This window comes from Benincasa hispida, chromosome 11, assembly GCF_009727055.1.
Source record: "Benincasa hispida cultivar B227 chromosome 11, ASM972705v1, whole genome shotgun sequence".
NCBI classification, from domain to species: domain Eukaryota; kingdom Viridiplantae; phylum Streptophyta; class Magnoliopsida; order Cucurbitales; family Cucurbitaceae; genus Benincasa; species Benincasa hispida.
The window spans coordinates 63,073,516-63,089,626 of NC_052359.1; the positions used below are offsets into that span (position 1 = coordinate 63,073,516).

Here is a 16,111-nt window from a genome sequence, read left to right on the forward strand (position 1 = left end):
CTTTATTGGACAACGGGGAGTTTTGAATTTCGGGATTTATTTAAAATCTTCAATAACTTGATTGATAATAATGAGGTGAATTTTATTATTTGTTTACTTTGTGCGCTGTTCTATTATTTGCAGTGCGGTTGCTAAATCTGCTCAATTTTCTCTTCATGTATGGTTACTTGATGCTATGGAGGGTCCTACCCCCATTTCGGCTTCTTATACATGCTGCTACGATGGTAGCAGCAGGAATTTTTCTTGTCGCTCGGCTTCTTCCGCTTTTTATTATGGGACAGCTCATGATGTTCATATCGATCTATTATGCGCCTCTGCATCTAGCATTGGGTAGACCTCATACAATAACTGTCCTAGCTCTACCGTATCTTTTGTTTCATTTCTTCTGGAACAATCACAAACACTTTTTTTATTATGGATCTACTACCAGAAACTCAATGCATAATTTAGCATTCAATGTGTATTCCTGAATAATCTCATTTTTCAATTATTCAACCATTTCATTTTACCAAGTTCAATGTTAGTCAGATTAGTTAACATCAAGTAGTTTTGTTGGTTGGTTAATTGGTCACATTTATTCATGAAATGGGTTGGATTGATATTAGTCTGGATACAGTAAAATAATTCTATTAGATCTAATGTACTTATTAGATCTAATAAGTACCTTGTATCAGAATTGAGAAATTCTATGGCTCGAATCTTTAGTATTCTCTTATTTATTACCTGTGTCTACTATTTAGGCAGAATACCGTCGCCCATTATTACTAAAAAAACTAAAAGAAACGGAGGAAACGGAGGAAACGGGGGAAGCGAGGAAGAAATAGATGTAGAAATAGAAACACACTTCCGAAACGAAGGGGACTAAACGGGAACAAGAGGATCCACCGAAGAAGATACTTCTCCTTCCCTTTTTCGGAAGAAAAGGAGGATGCGGACAAAATCGATGAAACGGAAGAATCTGAGTGAATGGAAAGGAAAAAAAAAAAGGATGAATTCCACTTTAAAAGGACACGCTATCAAAATATAAAAAGACAAGTTTATGAAACTTCTAGATGGAAATAAAGAAAATTCGAAGTTAGAAATAGATAAAAAAAAGAAAAATCTCTCTTCTGGTTTGAAAAACCTCTTGTGACTATTCTTTTCGACTATAAACGATGGAATCGTCCATTTCGATATATAAAAAAATGAGAAATTTAAAAATGCTATTAGAAATGATTAGAAAAAAACAAAGTAAATTAATAATAAATAAATTAAATAAATAAACTAAATACAAAAAGATATAAGACGAGATTCGACCACCTCCTACATATTTTAATACTTTCTGCTACAAAAAAAATTCAGAATACCAATTGCATTGGTAATTCCATCAATTACCCGTTGATCAAAAAAAGAAGTTAATTCAGCTAATACTCTTATACCCCCAATTAAGGATAGGCTATAAAAAACATCTATGTAACCACGATTATATGACCAATTATATATTATATTTATAATTTTTTTAAAAAAAATTATTAGTAAAACTTTTAACAAATGAATTACGAAAATTCAAATTTTGTAAAGATGAATAAGCGGGCTTATAGAAGAAAGATGCTATAAATATTTCGAAGGAAGCTATACTCACAGAAAAAGTTGTATTTTTAACAAATTCATACCAATTTTCAGAATCTTTTGAACTTTCATGTAACAAGTTTATAGACGGCGTTAACCATTTGTCTAATATATTCAAATCCATTGCTTCTTGATTGAATTGAGTGAACAGAATTCCTACGACTCCAATTGGATTGAGTAATGGTCTTCTATAATTACTCTAGTTATAGATTCGATTTAGTAATGGCCCCACAATTGGTCATCTATAATTACTCTAATTATAGTTGGATTTGGTAACGGGCACAATTTAGTAACAGTCATCTATAATTACTCTAATTATAAATTTGATTTAGTAACGGCCACAATCTAATTATAGATTGGGTTTAGTAATGGGTCCAATTTAGTAATGGCTATCTATAGTTACTCAAATTATAGTTTGGATTTAGTAACAGGCCCAATTTAGTAACGGTCATCCGCAAGGACCCTTATTATAGATTGGATTTAGTAATGTGCCCAATTTAGAAGATCATCTATAATTATTGTAATTATTGATTGAATTTAGTAACGGGTCCAATTTAGTAACGACAATCCATAATTACTCAAATTGGAGTATGAAATTCCCAATTAATGAAGAAAGAAACAGACTTAGATTGAAGTATGAAAATCCCAATTAAAAATTGTAATTGAAATTACTAACAAATTATGATGTGGTGTTGATGTCAATCATGGAGGAAGATGAACAAACAATATTCGACAATGGTACATCTTTCCTTGATCGAATCTGTCAAGGTGGGATTAAGACCCCAAGGTAAACTGGCTAATACCAACACCGTCCATATGCTTGACCTATCTTTTCACAATGGCTCAGAATCACTTTGGAAAGAAAGACTTTGCGACTTGAACTCTTGGTCGATGGTCGATTAAGTCGAGCCTTTCATCTATGCACCAATGGAATTGATTGATTCGGTGAATCCTCCAAAATAGACTCATCCTCGATTGAGAACAAAAAATAAAATTAGCAAAAAAAGATAAAAATTGAAAAAAAAAATGTGTTTGAAGCAACAGAAACTTCAATAAATCGGAAGTCATGATAGTAGTTATTTTCATCCCACTTACCATTGAACAACCATAACAAGAAAGCTAGGGCTATGTGTTGTATTCTAATATTTTATGTTTGAAATAAAAGGATAATAAATATAAAGTTCAAAATAATTAAAAACCCATGAATCTTGATTAAGATTAATAGAAAGTATAATAAAAATAACAAATCTTAGTTATGATAATTAATATAATATGATATTTAAAATTTCAAAACAAGATTTGAAAATTAGTTGATGTACAAGATTCGAAAATTCAAAACAATTATTAAATCTGAATCGAAAATTCAAAACAATTATTAAATCGCGAGATTTATGGCAAATTGTTTGCTTGAAATGATGATCTTAGTTGACGTTGAAAATATGTTACAATATATAGTTGAGCAATTAATTACAATCTCATTAATAAAGATGATAATAGGGGCATTTTAGGATTTCAAAAAATTGGACTCACTTGACATTCATCCATTTTACGATAATTCAAATGGTTTCTGCCTTTTGCTATTTTTTCAAATGATAATGTAATTAATGCTATATACTTGATTATTCCTTTATAAAGGAAAATTTTCAATTGTCAACTATTTTAACGTTTAGGTAGTGAATAATTAGTATGTATGAATTTTGATTAGAACTAGATGAGCTCATACCTTGATAAAAGTTATTTTGGATTATTAGAAATCTCAAAATCACAAATTAAATATATGGACAGGTCTTAGATCTATTATTACATCAATTAAGTAAACATGAGTGTAATTCAATTAGCATAGTATTTATACTATCAATCTCAAGTTAGAAGTTCTTACAATACTTTTGCAAAAAAATTATATCAATAAAATTTTAGTAAAAAAAATTAAATTAGACTCATATTGAATTAAAAAGAAGTTATTAATGATTTAATTAGTTGATAAACTCGTATTAGTTAAAGATATATCTTGTTGAGTAAATCAATACTAAATGCTTCTCCAAATTAATAATTCATAAATTAAAATTGATCATGCATCATAAATTAATTAATTCACCAACTTGAATATTAAAAAAAAAAAAAAAGTGCATATCATCAACCCTAAGATTATATTAGGGGTTTGAATTTATGAAAATAAATGTTTATTTATTAATCATTCGGTAATTCCAGAAATTAGTTAGTCAAAATTCATCATTAACCAATTAAAACCCACTTGATTTTTTTTATATTTTCCCCCCAAACTCGAGTGGAAATACAATCAATCAATTTTAACATTTCCACATACTTTATGATATAGGCATTCATCACCTCTTTCTACCATGAGAAGGAAAGTCTTATGAAAATTATCAACATCTAGTAATTATAGACCAATGGCAAGGATATCAAACTTTTTATGAATAAAAATAATAATTTAAACATAAAAGTCAAGTAGTAGATCAATATATCTGAATTTTTTTAAAATAATATTATCTTAATAATTATTGACAAAAATATGATTTGATTGAAAGAATTGACAAAAAAAAAGAAAAATAGTGAAATCATGGATCTGATACGCGATTGTAGATAAAACGTATACGTGGTCCATGATTTAACCCAAATCATGGACGAGATCCACGACTTCCTTCCACATCACGTGAAGCAATTGCTGACATGCCATATGACTGCCACATGACTGGCATGCAACGTTGACCACATAATCATGGTCCAAGTTCATGATTTCTTAACTCGTGTACTTAGTGGTCCCAAAACCCTCACCCCTTCCTTCTTCAATTAGCTCTTTCCTCTTCTCCAAACTTTCTTTTCTTCCTCTCTACCCCAACCCACCACCAATTGTCGTCCGCCATCTGTCGTCCTCCGTGTCATCGCCAATCGTAGATAATTTTTCTTCAATATATGAGATTATAGCTTGAATATCTATACATCTAATATTTTGTTTAGATACATGCATGAAAAACTAGAGATTTGAACTAGTTTTATTTAATATGTGGGGGATCTAGTGTGTAAATGTTGTTTTTCTAAGATTTCATATTTTATGACTGTTAGATGAGATTTGAAATCTATTTTTTGAATTGTTTGGTTTTGGACTTGAAAATTTGGATTGTTTTCTTTTTATCTTATTATTTTGGATTTTGACTTGGTAGTTCTTTTGGATTGTTTGGGTTGTAGTTTGTTTGATTTTTTAAAAAAAGAATTGGATCGATCTTGAATTTGAGTTTAGAATTGGGTTGTAGATTTATGATTTTTTTTTTAAAAAAAAAACTTTTTTTGACTGATCTTGAATTTGAGTTTAGATTATCTTTTGAATTTTTATGTTATAGACTTTGTTATGTAATTGAATTTGTTATGTAATGGACTTTTTTTTTATGAAAATGACTATATTAATATGTTTCTATATTCTTTCAGTGTTTATGCATCATGGATCATGGTCCCTCTATTCTTGTGCAACTATATCAACAAAATACTCATTGTTCACAATCGATAACGAATAGTTCTTCTATTGTAGTTTTAAGCTTTCGGAGAAGGGAAACATTTGTACAACATACTATCCCATTTGATCTACGTATTATGTCTTACGTACAACAGGCTGGTTTTCGTGGGGTTATACATATTGGATTTATCCAACTAGATTGGGATCTCATTATTGCTTTAGTATAGTGTTGGAGACCGGAAACTGACACATTTCACATGCCTTGGGGGGAATGCATAATTATGTTATAGGATGTTACATTCAATTTGGATTATGAGTGACAGAGAACCTGTGACAGGTTCATTGCAATATGAATGAAAAATTGTTTGCGACGATCTTTTGGGCATTCAACTAGATGATTTGAAAGGCTCAAGATTGAGTATCCTATAGTTAGTGTTCCAATTTCCAGAGTTGTCTCCCCCATGGCAACGACATCAGCATACAAAGGTATGCATGAGCATACATTATGCAGTTTATTTGAGGATTTTTGTTCGCTAATAAGTCGAACACTCTGGTACATCTTATGTTTCTTCCACTGCTGGCTAATTTCAAGTATGCTAGTACGCACTTGTGGAGTGGTGCCTGTCTTGTATGGCTTTATAAACAACTATGTCGCCACTAATGCACAAGCTTTGGAAATATCAAGGCCAAGTATGGGCTTATGAAAGATTTTACATTACAACACCACAAGTCCAGTTACAAACCTTAGATTATCGTCTACTCAGTGTCAGATATTATTTTATTTAGTTATCATTTATGTAATAAAAAAAATTAATTGTATTTTTTTAAAATTTTAGATGGAGTGATGTATTAGCTACCTCTAAACAATCAACAAATATATTGCTAATATACTGACAAATATTTGACCACTGATGCACAATCAGTAACAAATGAATATTACATACTTTTGGGTGTCTAATTATTTATTTTTTTTTTTTTAGATAAATTGGACACCATACACGTAAGATATTTGGTCATTACTGCCTGATTATTTTCGTGATGGTCAAGATATTTGGTTGATCATTTATCATCTTATATGCTTTCATATAGAAAAGTGACATCAACTAGATCGTGTGTTGAGACTGTTTAGTCTGTGACAAACGATACCGTCGTTGTGCTATACACTCCTAATACTACACCAAATTAATTTGAGAGATAAGCACGACCAAGACTAGCTTCGAATTCATGCAGAATATATATCGTATTGGCGTGAACGTCATGATCGTTATGCACAAGGAGAAATAACAAATGGACCAACTGTATCATATGATACTTTTTCCTAGTACGATCTAATCACGAGACGATTTATCATACCTGATGACACTTACTATTACTGCATTATAAGAGTTTTATTATCTTATGTTTCCCAAATATATGATATGAACATTATTTAGTATTAATTTTTTTCATCATACAGAATAATTTGGTCCAAGATATACAACAGTACTCAATACAACACAACTTACCAAGGTGGGTTCAATGTTTGACCAAACCTTGGTAAACGTATAAAGTATTATTTAGTAGACAAGACGACTTAATGTTACTAATCCTAAGCTAAGACGTATTTGTCATAAATGACAACGGAAACAAGGCGATACTAATCTAGAGACACATAAAGACGACCATCGTGTGGAAAATTGAGTGACTTGTAATTCAAACTTTTAGCTTCATGTGAACTTCTATCTTGAAATTAAATAATTAATGAAATTACATTTTATCGTGAGACATTAAATCTAGTAAATGAGTATGATATAAAAGATCAAGAACAAAACAAGTAAGGAAGAAAATTATTAGTTAAAAATAAAAATAATAAAATCATTTACGAGGTCCATGAGTTTGGTCCTCATTTTGACCAAGTCCACATGGCTGACATAACAGCTATCTAGCGTCCACAGATGATGATTGGATTAAACCATAATCATTTTTCTAGTACCAAAACTACATTATTTTTTCTATATTTTTCTCCTCAACCATACTTTTGAAATTTCTGTCCTATGTATCTCATTTTTTACAATACTTTTAAAAATCACATCATTCTTAAACATAACCTATATCTTCAATTAAAAGCCATCATTTTCAGGTACATTTTATTATGTCATTTTCAAAGATATTTTTCAACCTAATTGAATTATAAAACTAAAAATTTAATTCCTCCTTGACATCCCCAAGTCACTGACAATTAACTACATGCTGCATTTTTTTCTATATCATTGCATTGATTTTAGTTCATATATATTTTTTATTGTTACAATCTTTTTTAGTCAATGTGTGAAAATAACATATATCATTAATGTTTCTATATGGGTAAGCTTAGACTGGTTCCTAGTGGACAGTCACAATAAATACTTCAATTTAATTTGACCAAGTGTTTGATGTTGTTATGATCCCTCTGTGAATATTTATAAAATTGTATTTAATTTCCTTTTTTTTTTTTTAATCACACACGTCTTTTTATTTGTCTTTAGTGTGTGTAATTATTTTGAAGGGAAAGATTTTGTATCTTTGACCATTAGTAATTAGTATAGGAAATTTAACCCCAGTTTAAGTTAACAGAAATGGAACCATTTATTAATGATGCTTAAACTACTTTAATCACAAGCATATTTTTTGTTTCTTGACCCATTTGATTGGGCTTTTGAATTTAAGGAAATAGTATTGTTAATTTGATGACTAAATTATAAATTTAAGTTCAAAATTTTAATATTGATGTACTCTCTTAATTTTAAAAGATTAAATTATCTTTTCAAATTAGTATACTAATATTATCCATAATTCATGAGTTGGTATAGATGTTGTCTGTTGTGGTTCGTACAAACCCTAGTAAAGAGACACTCCCAAAAGTTTTGAGATATTTTAAGAGATGCTACTACTCATTCAATTTCTTTTAGTACAATACATAACGTTAGATAAGATGAATTATATATTAAAGTATGACTCAAGACTAAATATATTTATTGCAAAATTTTAAATTTAGTGATTAAATTTATAATTTAAACTTTAAAAAGTAATTAAAAATCGCTAAGATAAACCAAATTTAAATGCACCTTAGTTTTCAATACAATTGTAAACCTTCGTTGACCCAAACAAACTCCATCCAAATTTGAACAAGAAAATAGATACATTAACAAAACATCTCACTTGAAGTTTATTTTTTTTAGTTGATATAGTATATGCCTAATTTTAATTTAATTTCTACTGTTTAAAAAATTGTAAAAGTTCATCTTTTATAATTTAATTCATTATTGGATTAGTACCAACTTATCACTTGTCATATTGTTGCAGTAATACTACATCTAAATATATATATATATATATATATGGTATAAATTATAATACTAAGCAGATAGAAGATGAAATTTCTAATCTTAAAAAAACGTATAAACTTAGTGTCCTAGAAAAAAAGGTTAAAAAAACATGTCAACAAAATTATTCATTATTTGCGAATAACATTAAAGATTAAATGAAACCATAAAAACCAAATTCAAACTTTTAAACTTAAAAAATAAACAAAATGAAAGAAAAATAAAACTAAAAAAAAATAGAGGAAAAATGTAAAAGCTGTCATAAGTGGAAAAAAGTGGTGGGGTTTAATATCATATTATAAAAAATTTGGGGGCAAACTTCGAAGAGAGGAAGAGAATTCCCCAAGAACCAACACACAAAAAAGTCCCATTCGAAATTTTCGACCGTTGGGGCCCGTTAGCATAATTTAGTAACGGTCACCATTCAAAAAAAAAATGAAAAAAAAGAAAAGAAAAAAAAAACAATTAACTGAAAAACTCCCCTCATTCACTCTTCGCCTCTGCAACCTTTTTCTCTTCACTTAAAAAGCTCTCGAAGAGGAAGAAGAAGAAGAAGCATCAATGGGCTGTGTCTCTTCAAAACTCTACCGGAAGGACCTTCAGAGGGACATCATTGTCAACAATGGCGGCGAGTATCTCAACCACGTTGTCTCTCTAACATCCAGTACTTACGGCGTTCTCAATCTCGACACCGATCAGAAATCGAATGAGTTGGTTTCAGAGCTGACGAAGAAATCACCGCCTCGTGAAGAACCAGAAGTGATTAACACTTGGGAGTTAATGGACGGCCTAGAAGAAGGAATTCCGATGGCAAATAGGGGCAAAAAAAGCCCTAAACCCAGAGTTTCTCTTCGTGCTTTGGCTGATTTCGATCGAAGAAGTCCGTTGAAGTTCTTTAATCAAATTGGCACTCCGAAGAAGGCGATGAAGTCCGGCGGGAAGGAGAATCGCGGCATCGGACGACTGGATTATACTCCGAAAGAGAATCTGAAAGTGAACAATTCGTCTAAGATTTCGCCCAAATCGGCCCTGAAATTGACCGTTCCGGTTAAGAGTACACCGATTTCAGCCAGAAGACAGAGTTTTGGAAGCGATTCCGGGCTTTTATCGGCTCGGAGAAGGAGTTTGAGTCCGTTATTTGATCCAGAGCTCGTAGCGTCTTACGAGAGACAATTAACAGAAGAAGGAGAACAAATCAAGAGAATAGTTTCAGAGACGCCGAAATCTAGGGCGGCGAGACATTTTCAAGAATCGGAAACCGCCTTAAAACAGTTTGAGGAACGGTGTCCTCCCGGCGGCGAAACCACCGTCGTGATCTACACGACGACACTTCGAGGAATCAGAAAGACATTCGAAGACTGCAACAAGGTTCGTTCGATCATTGAATCCTACGGCATTCACTTGGTGGAGCGAGACGTGTCGATGGATTCTGGTTTCAAAGAGGAGTTGAGGGCGTTAATGGAGAGCAAGGAGGTGAAAGTTCCGGCGATTTTTGTCAAGGGGAGGCTAATCGGAGGAGCGGCGGAGGTGTTGAAAATGGAGGAGGAGGGAAAATTGGGGGTTCTGTTCGAGGGGATTCCGACGGCGGCGGGCGGCGGGTGTGAAGGATGCGGCGGCGTGAGATTTGTGATGTGTGTGGATTGCAATGGAAGCTGTAAGATTTTGGATCAAACAAACAAGAAGACGATCAAATGTGGTGAGTGTAATGAAAATGGGTTGATTCATTGTCCTATTTGTTCTTAAATTTTAATTTGGTAATTTTTCTTTGGAAGAAAAAAAAATTCCCTTTTTTATTTTATATTTTAGTTTTAATTTTAGCGTTGAAAATGGGTTCTAAAGTTAGTTTTTTAGGACCTGTGTTTTGTGGGTTATTGTTTGTATTATTGTTTGATGTAAATTATTAGTGAAACTAATTCATCCCAACATGATGATTTATCATAATTCTAATATTGTTTTTTTTAACGATTCTAATTTTGTTAATCTCTTTCTAATGCAGATTGATTTGTTATACTCTAAATTTGATTTTTTTTCCTTTTTTTTTTTTAAAAAAAAATCTATAACTATCTTGGTTGATGATACATAGTTGCGGTCATGTTTAAGTTTGATTTATTAAATTATTCTACTTGAATTTGTTATCAACATAATAATTTTACACGAAAAGTATATATAATTAATATCATAGTTTTTCTAGTAAAAATGTGCGGTGAAAATTCTGAACTAGAGAGAAAAAAATTTGATGTCTAGATAGAGTTTAAATTACTATAACAAAAGGCATGATGGAGTTTAAAAGATGTTTGTTGTTGATCTGGAACAAAAGTTAGGGGTGTATATAGTCTGGGTTGGGTCGGGTTGAAAGATTTTTGTGGACCAACCCAAAAATTCGGGATGTAATAATAAACCCTATTAGTTCTTTTTTGGAGGACAACCCAACCCAACCCAAAATTTTTGGGTTGGGTCGGGTTGGGTCACCGGTTCTTTTTTTTTTTTTTAATTTGACTGTTTTTTTAACTTTTATTTATATATATATATATGTGTGTGTATGGGTCGGGTTGGCCCCACCCTAAAATGGGGTAACCCGAGATTTAACCCGAATTTAATATTTTTTTAACATTTTTAACCTAATCTAACCCAAAATAAAATCTAACCCAATCCAATCTTTGTGGTTTGGATTGGGTAATCTGAGTTGGTCGGGTTATTGAGTTTTTTGAACACCCTATAACAGATATATCAAAAGAGTGAGGAAGATTTATACAATAAAACTTAAAACTTCTTATTTCACTTTCTAGATGATAGTATCCAAATACAATTCAATTACCAGTGTTTTTTTAGAAATAAACTCCCAAACAAAAATTTACTAAATTCATTAATCATTTGATTAAAATAAATGAAAGCAATAAATTGATTTGGGGTAAGTTACCAAATAGCTTTCATTTCAATTGTCGCTCCATTTGATATAAGTAATTTTTAAAAGTAATCACATGCATGTTATGACTTTGAATTTTAATTGTTCACATTTTTATTATCATAATTATTTTCATATACTTATCGTTATCGTGCTTATTTGAGTTTTAAGAATTCAAATTTCAACTTCTAAAAGTACAAATAATTAATTAGGCCAACAAAGCGAGTAGCTACGAAATTTGTGATTCGAATCATCTCATCCCTATTTTAGGAAGGATAAAATGATGATTAAAGAAGTTAGGTTCTCTCTCCAACATGACACTCTTAATTATATTTCTTACATTAATGCAAAAATACAATAAGGAAAAATAGAAATTTAAATTTAAAATTTAACCCTAAACCAAACTGAAGTATGCACCTTTCATTATTCATAGAAAATCAAACTTAAAAAGAGAATCATAGCATTCTATTTATAAATTATAATTGCATGTTTGCTTATCGCAAATTCATCAACTTCTAACGAACTTACCCTTTTCTTTTTAATTCTCAATGAAATTGAGATGGTGCATACCCTTTTTTTTTTTTTTTTTTTTGGTTAAAACGATAATAATTTTATTTTGCGAGTGTTTAGTTATGATTACAATATTATTTTTATAACCAACCCAAACATAGTTTATTTGATTTCAAAAGAAACTTACTAAACATCTAGTTATTAATTTCATTGTAACGTAAAAACAGTAGGTTAAATGTAAATATCAAATTACCAAAAGGAAATAGAAAAACGAATTAGATTATAACTTTGTAGGCATATTACTCCCTAGGTTCTTTTTCATAACATTGAGCTTCAAATAAAAAGATTATAATTTGCGACTATAAAACACACACAAATATAGTTACACGATACAAATACGATCGGATACGGTGATTCGTCAATTTCTAAAAAATTAAGATACAGATACATCTAAGAATGCGTCATTTTTTAATATATATATTTCTAAAAAAATAAGGATATTGTTACGTTGAAGATACATTTTTTTTCTTTAGAAAATCTAGGATATAGATTAATTTAGCATACAAGTTAATAACAATAGTACAAAATAGAATACAAACATTGAAATACAATATAAGAAAAGCAACATCCAAAATGTTGAAGTACAATAATTAATAAAATGCAATAGAAAAGTGATTCATATTGCAAAGAAGAAAAAGATGAGAGGGAGAAGTATAAAGATAAACGAAGAACTTATTATTGAAGATATCCAAATGGTTTATATTTTAGTGGATTTTGTGAGGACTCAAATGTGAAAATGAAAATTGGATGATTCTAGTCTAGAGTTTGGTCTATTATTTTTTTTTCTTTTAGTTTTGGACTCGAGTAGCGAGCTTCTTAAATATATTGCTTAATTTTAGATTGAGAAAAATTAGATGAGTTACTTGTCTTTTTTCTTAAAAAAAAAAATATGCATAAAAATAGATACATCAAATCGCGTGTCAGATACATATCTGAAAAGTATATGAAAGTATTGGTATCTGATACATGTCTAATACTGAATATTTGCCTCACATGAAGTATCTGTGCTTCATAGGTTTGCGATCAGTTATCTAAATTCAAAACGTATGGTGTCTATAAACTATGACAAGGAAATAGCATTTTGAAATTCGGTTTGCAGTTTATTTGCATTCACAGAGGTTTATACTTCATAACAACCTAAAAAGACTACAACAAAACTGATTAAAATAGATCTGTGATGAATATTTTGAAGCAATGTTCATTCTAGTATATTCTAATACAAACATATATTCTAATACAAACATACATTGCATATTCAATTTCTATATATTCCTTACCTGAAAAGTTCAATACCAAATGAACGGTAAATCTCGGACGCTTCTGAAGAACATGAAGAAAATATTGGCGACTTAGTGTGCCACGAGAGGGGAAGTTAGAGCATGAGCTTTCTTGCTAAAGAATGACTGGCTTGAAAATCAGATAAACAAGTGTTTGAACTCTCCATTAGCAAGCTGACATAGTTGATTGAAGGTAGATGTATCTGGAAACAGGGTTAAAGAAAGAATTCAGAATGCTAGTTGTTTTGATAATAGTTTATAGAAGTTCAATAACACATCCAATCTCAAAGAATGATGGAAGTATAATCCAAAGAGGATTATTCTATAAGCAACTTATGCTTAAATAATTGGCATATCTCATTTTCAGGCTCCTCATCAAAGGAGAAGAATATTTAAAACATTATGGGTAACAAACTCTGAAGAATACATGGGCTAACTTGGGTGGATTGATGAGATAATGATAGAACCCGAATTATATATTCCCTGTTTCGGCAAAATATCGAGGGAGTTCGAGATCTCCCCCTTCTTATGCTCAAAAGAACTAAACAAATATGTCAAAAGATAATAAAATACTCCCTACCTCAGCCTACTTAACGCCCCTTTCCCAGCTAACAGAATTTTCTTAAGAGCCCACAAAATCAAACGCACTCACACCCACATATAACCCGTTTTTTCACTCCTCACCAATTACATCATTTGGTATATTCTTTCTCTTATTTCTACATGTATAGACCTTGGTGACTGGGGTTCGATCAGATAATTGTATGGTTGAACCAAATTTTGGGTCCAAACTAGAATCTACTCCACTTTATAAAAAGTTTTTTGACCTTTTGTTTGTGCCGTCATCAACGAAAATTGTTGAAATGACCTTATTGTACATTTATATTAGGCTCGACTCTCAGTCTCGCTAGTATTCTTATTTTCAATTCTTACTCTTGACTCTCGCTACTCTTGTTATTCACTTCCTTTTAATTAGAAAAGAAAAAAAAGAAAAGAAAAGTAAAGAAAAGAAAGAGAGAGAGAGAGAGTACAAGAGCAAGAGAAAATTGAGAGTGAGGAGAGTGAAGGGAGTGAGAAAACCTAAAACCTAAGGAACAAAAGGAGCGAGAGAGAGATCCAACTCCCGTGCACAATGTTCCATTTTGATAATTTCACATTCATATGACGTAAGCAAAAGGTTTTTTTTGCTTAAAAAACGCGTGAATTTAGTTTCAACTAAATACAAAATTAATGTCAAATACCTAATGTCCAATTCCCAGCTTATAATTCACTATTGAGATAAAACTGCAAAGGCAAAATCCGGATTCCAAACTTATGATCTAGACAAGTTATGCTAAAAAATTGCAAATGCCAGATTTAGCTAAGCTCTTTAAGAAAATATCTATTCAAGACTCAACATTGCTTTCGCCAAAATCAATGATCAGCTGAAAACACAATTAGTGATCCTCTTTGGCTAATTAAAACATAAATATTGGCACTATACAGCTCCAAATGTCATTTTAGCATAGGGATAACCAAAGAAGAGAGCATACCAAATGAATCACCAAAATTGGTCCACACATCAGCTCGTATGGACTTGTCAGTATCAGCAATTCCAATCACCTCAACAAACTTCGAAAGAGGAAAGGGTGGGGAACCTTTGACAGTAATCTGGTTGTCATCTGTTGATTTACCGAATATGACTCCGTTGCCTTCAGACAGTACCTGAATCACGGCCCGAACTCTTCTTCCAACATACAGTCGTAAAAGCTCAGCATTGACAAAAACTGAAGGGTTTGATGTATCCATCTACAGTAAACACCAAGAACAAGAAGAACATATTTCAGAAAGTACAGACATCTAGTAAAAAGAAAACTAACTTGTTCCACCATGTTAGCAATGCTAGAAACTGTTTGCCTGTTTGGCATGAACACCAAATCAATAAAAATTTCGTGGTGGCGTCTATATAACTAGCAGACAGCATTTCACAAGTACTTTTCTTCCTCATTACAAAAATCCAACGTGGGGAGATCCAAGCAATTACTTCTGGCATTTGTACTCAAAACCATTTGCTACATACCAAAAATGTTTATCAGATATTAGATCAGGAAATTTTGACAACGAGTGTTCATGCCACTTTGTATTGACTCAACTATTCTAACGAGACAACCATGTGACCACTCGAAGGATTTTAAATCCTAGGTAGGTGGCTCCATTCCCTCTAAGCTCTAGACTAGGGCAACCCATGTGTTTGAAAGAAAAATAATTATAACAATAAGAATATGCATAATGATCACTGTGGTTTAGCTCTTATTTTAGCTTCGCTAATGTTAAAAAATTATCCACTTACTACTATGTTCTAACTTCTAATTCTCTACTTTCTTAAAAGGACCAAAGCAGGAACCCAGGCCATAATCAGAAAATCGAATTCGATCAAATCTAGACGTAATTTGACGCCAAACAATCATATCTATATTCCATTGGTTACAGACAGGACGAGACAACGAAAGAGTGGGAAGAATTTCATCGTGAACTTCAATCTAAGGAACTGAATCAAACAAGGGGAAGAAAATTGCAAAACATGAACGGAGAATCTAGAGAGAACTGAAGAACTACACTACCTGATTGAGCGATCGGAGAGTTCACCGGAAATGGCAATCGAATCGATCGAACAACGAGAGACAGAGGAAAAAGAGCGCGCAGGTTTTTTAAAATCGGCAAAATTGAAGTTTTGACTTGATACGAAATGAGAAGAAAGGGATTTATAGAGATCATCTTCTTCATCCGACGGTCAATGCGGGCTCACAATAGCAATCAACGAACAGTATCATTTTCAGATTTTCATATACGTTTTTTCTTTAAATTTCTTTTATATTATAAATTATGAATATTGGATAAATTATTTAATCGTCAATTTCGTACCTTTTCCAGACTTTACTTTAACTATACCCAAAATGATCCCAAGGAA

General features: G+C 31.5%; 2 protein-coding genes and 1 pseudogene across 2 annotated transcripts; 2 read left to right on the top strand and 1 right to left on the bottom strand.

Annotated features, from left to right (window-relative positions):
* Positions 1-221: 221 nt before the first annotated feature.
* LOC120090802 lies at positions 222-966 on the top strand (annotated as a pseudogene).
* A 7,892-nt stretch (positions 967-8,858) lies between these two features.
* LOC120091383 (uncharacterized protein At5g39865) lies at positions 8,859-10,333 on the top strand. Its single transcript, XM_039049387.1, has one exon. It carries the CDS (start codon positions 8,977-8,979, stop codon positions 10,156-10,158), a length of 1,182 nt encoding a protein of 393 aa, XP_038905315.1. The 5' UTR covers positions 8,859-8,976; the 3' UTR covers positions 10,159-10,333.
* Positions 10,334-12,961: 2,628 nt separating this feature from the next.
* LOC120091463 (replication protein A 14 kDa subunit B) lies at positions 12,962-15,915 on the bottom strand. Its single transcript, XM_039049495.1, has 3 exons — positions 15,765-15,915; positions 14,697-14,952; positions 12,962-13,367 (listed from the first exon to the last, which is right to left on the bottom strand). The coding sequence occupies exons 2-3, from the start codon at positions 14,950-14,952 to the stop codon at positions 13,303-13,305; spliced, it is 321 nt and encodes a 106-aa protein (XP_038905423.1). The 5' UTR covers positions 15,765-15,915; the 3' UTR covers positions 12,962-13,302.
* Between the last annotated feature and the right edge of the window lie 196 nt (positions 15,916-16,111).

Excerpts from the sequence above, each read along its gene's own strand:
- LOC120091383 (XM_039049387.1), top strand. The coding sequence starts at position 8,977 with ATGGGCTGTGTCTCTTCAAAACTCTACCGGAAGGACCTTCAGAGGGAC.
- LOC120091463 (XM_039049495.1), bottom strand. The coding sequence starts at position 14,952 with ATGGATACATCAAACCCTTCAGTTTTTGTCAATGCTGAGCTTTTACGA. Across the intron at positions 13,368-14,696 it reads CAATTTTGGTGATTCATTTG|ATACATCTACCTTCAATCAA; the intron begins GTATGCTCTCTT and ends CCCTGTTTCCAG.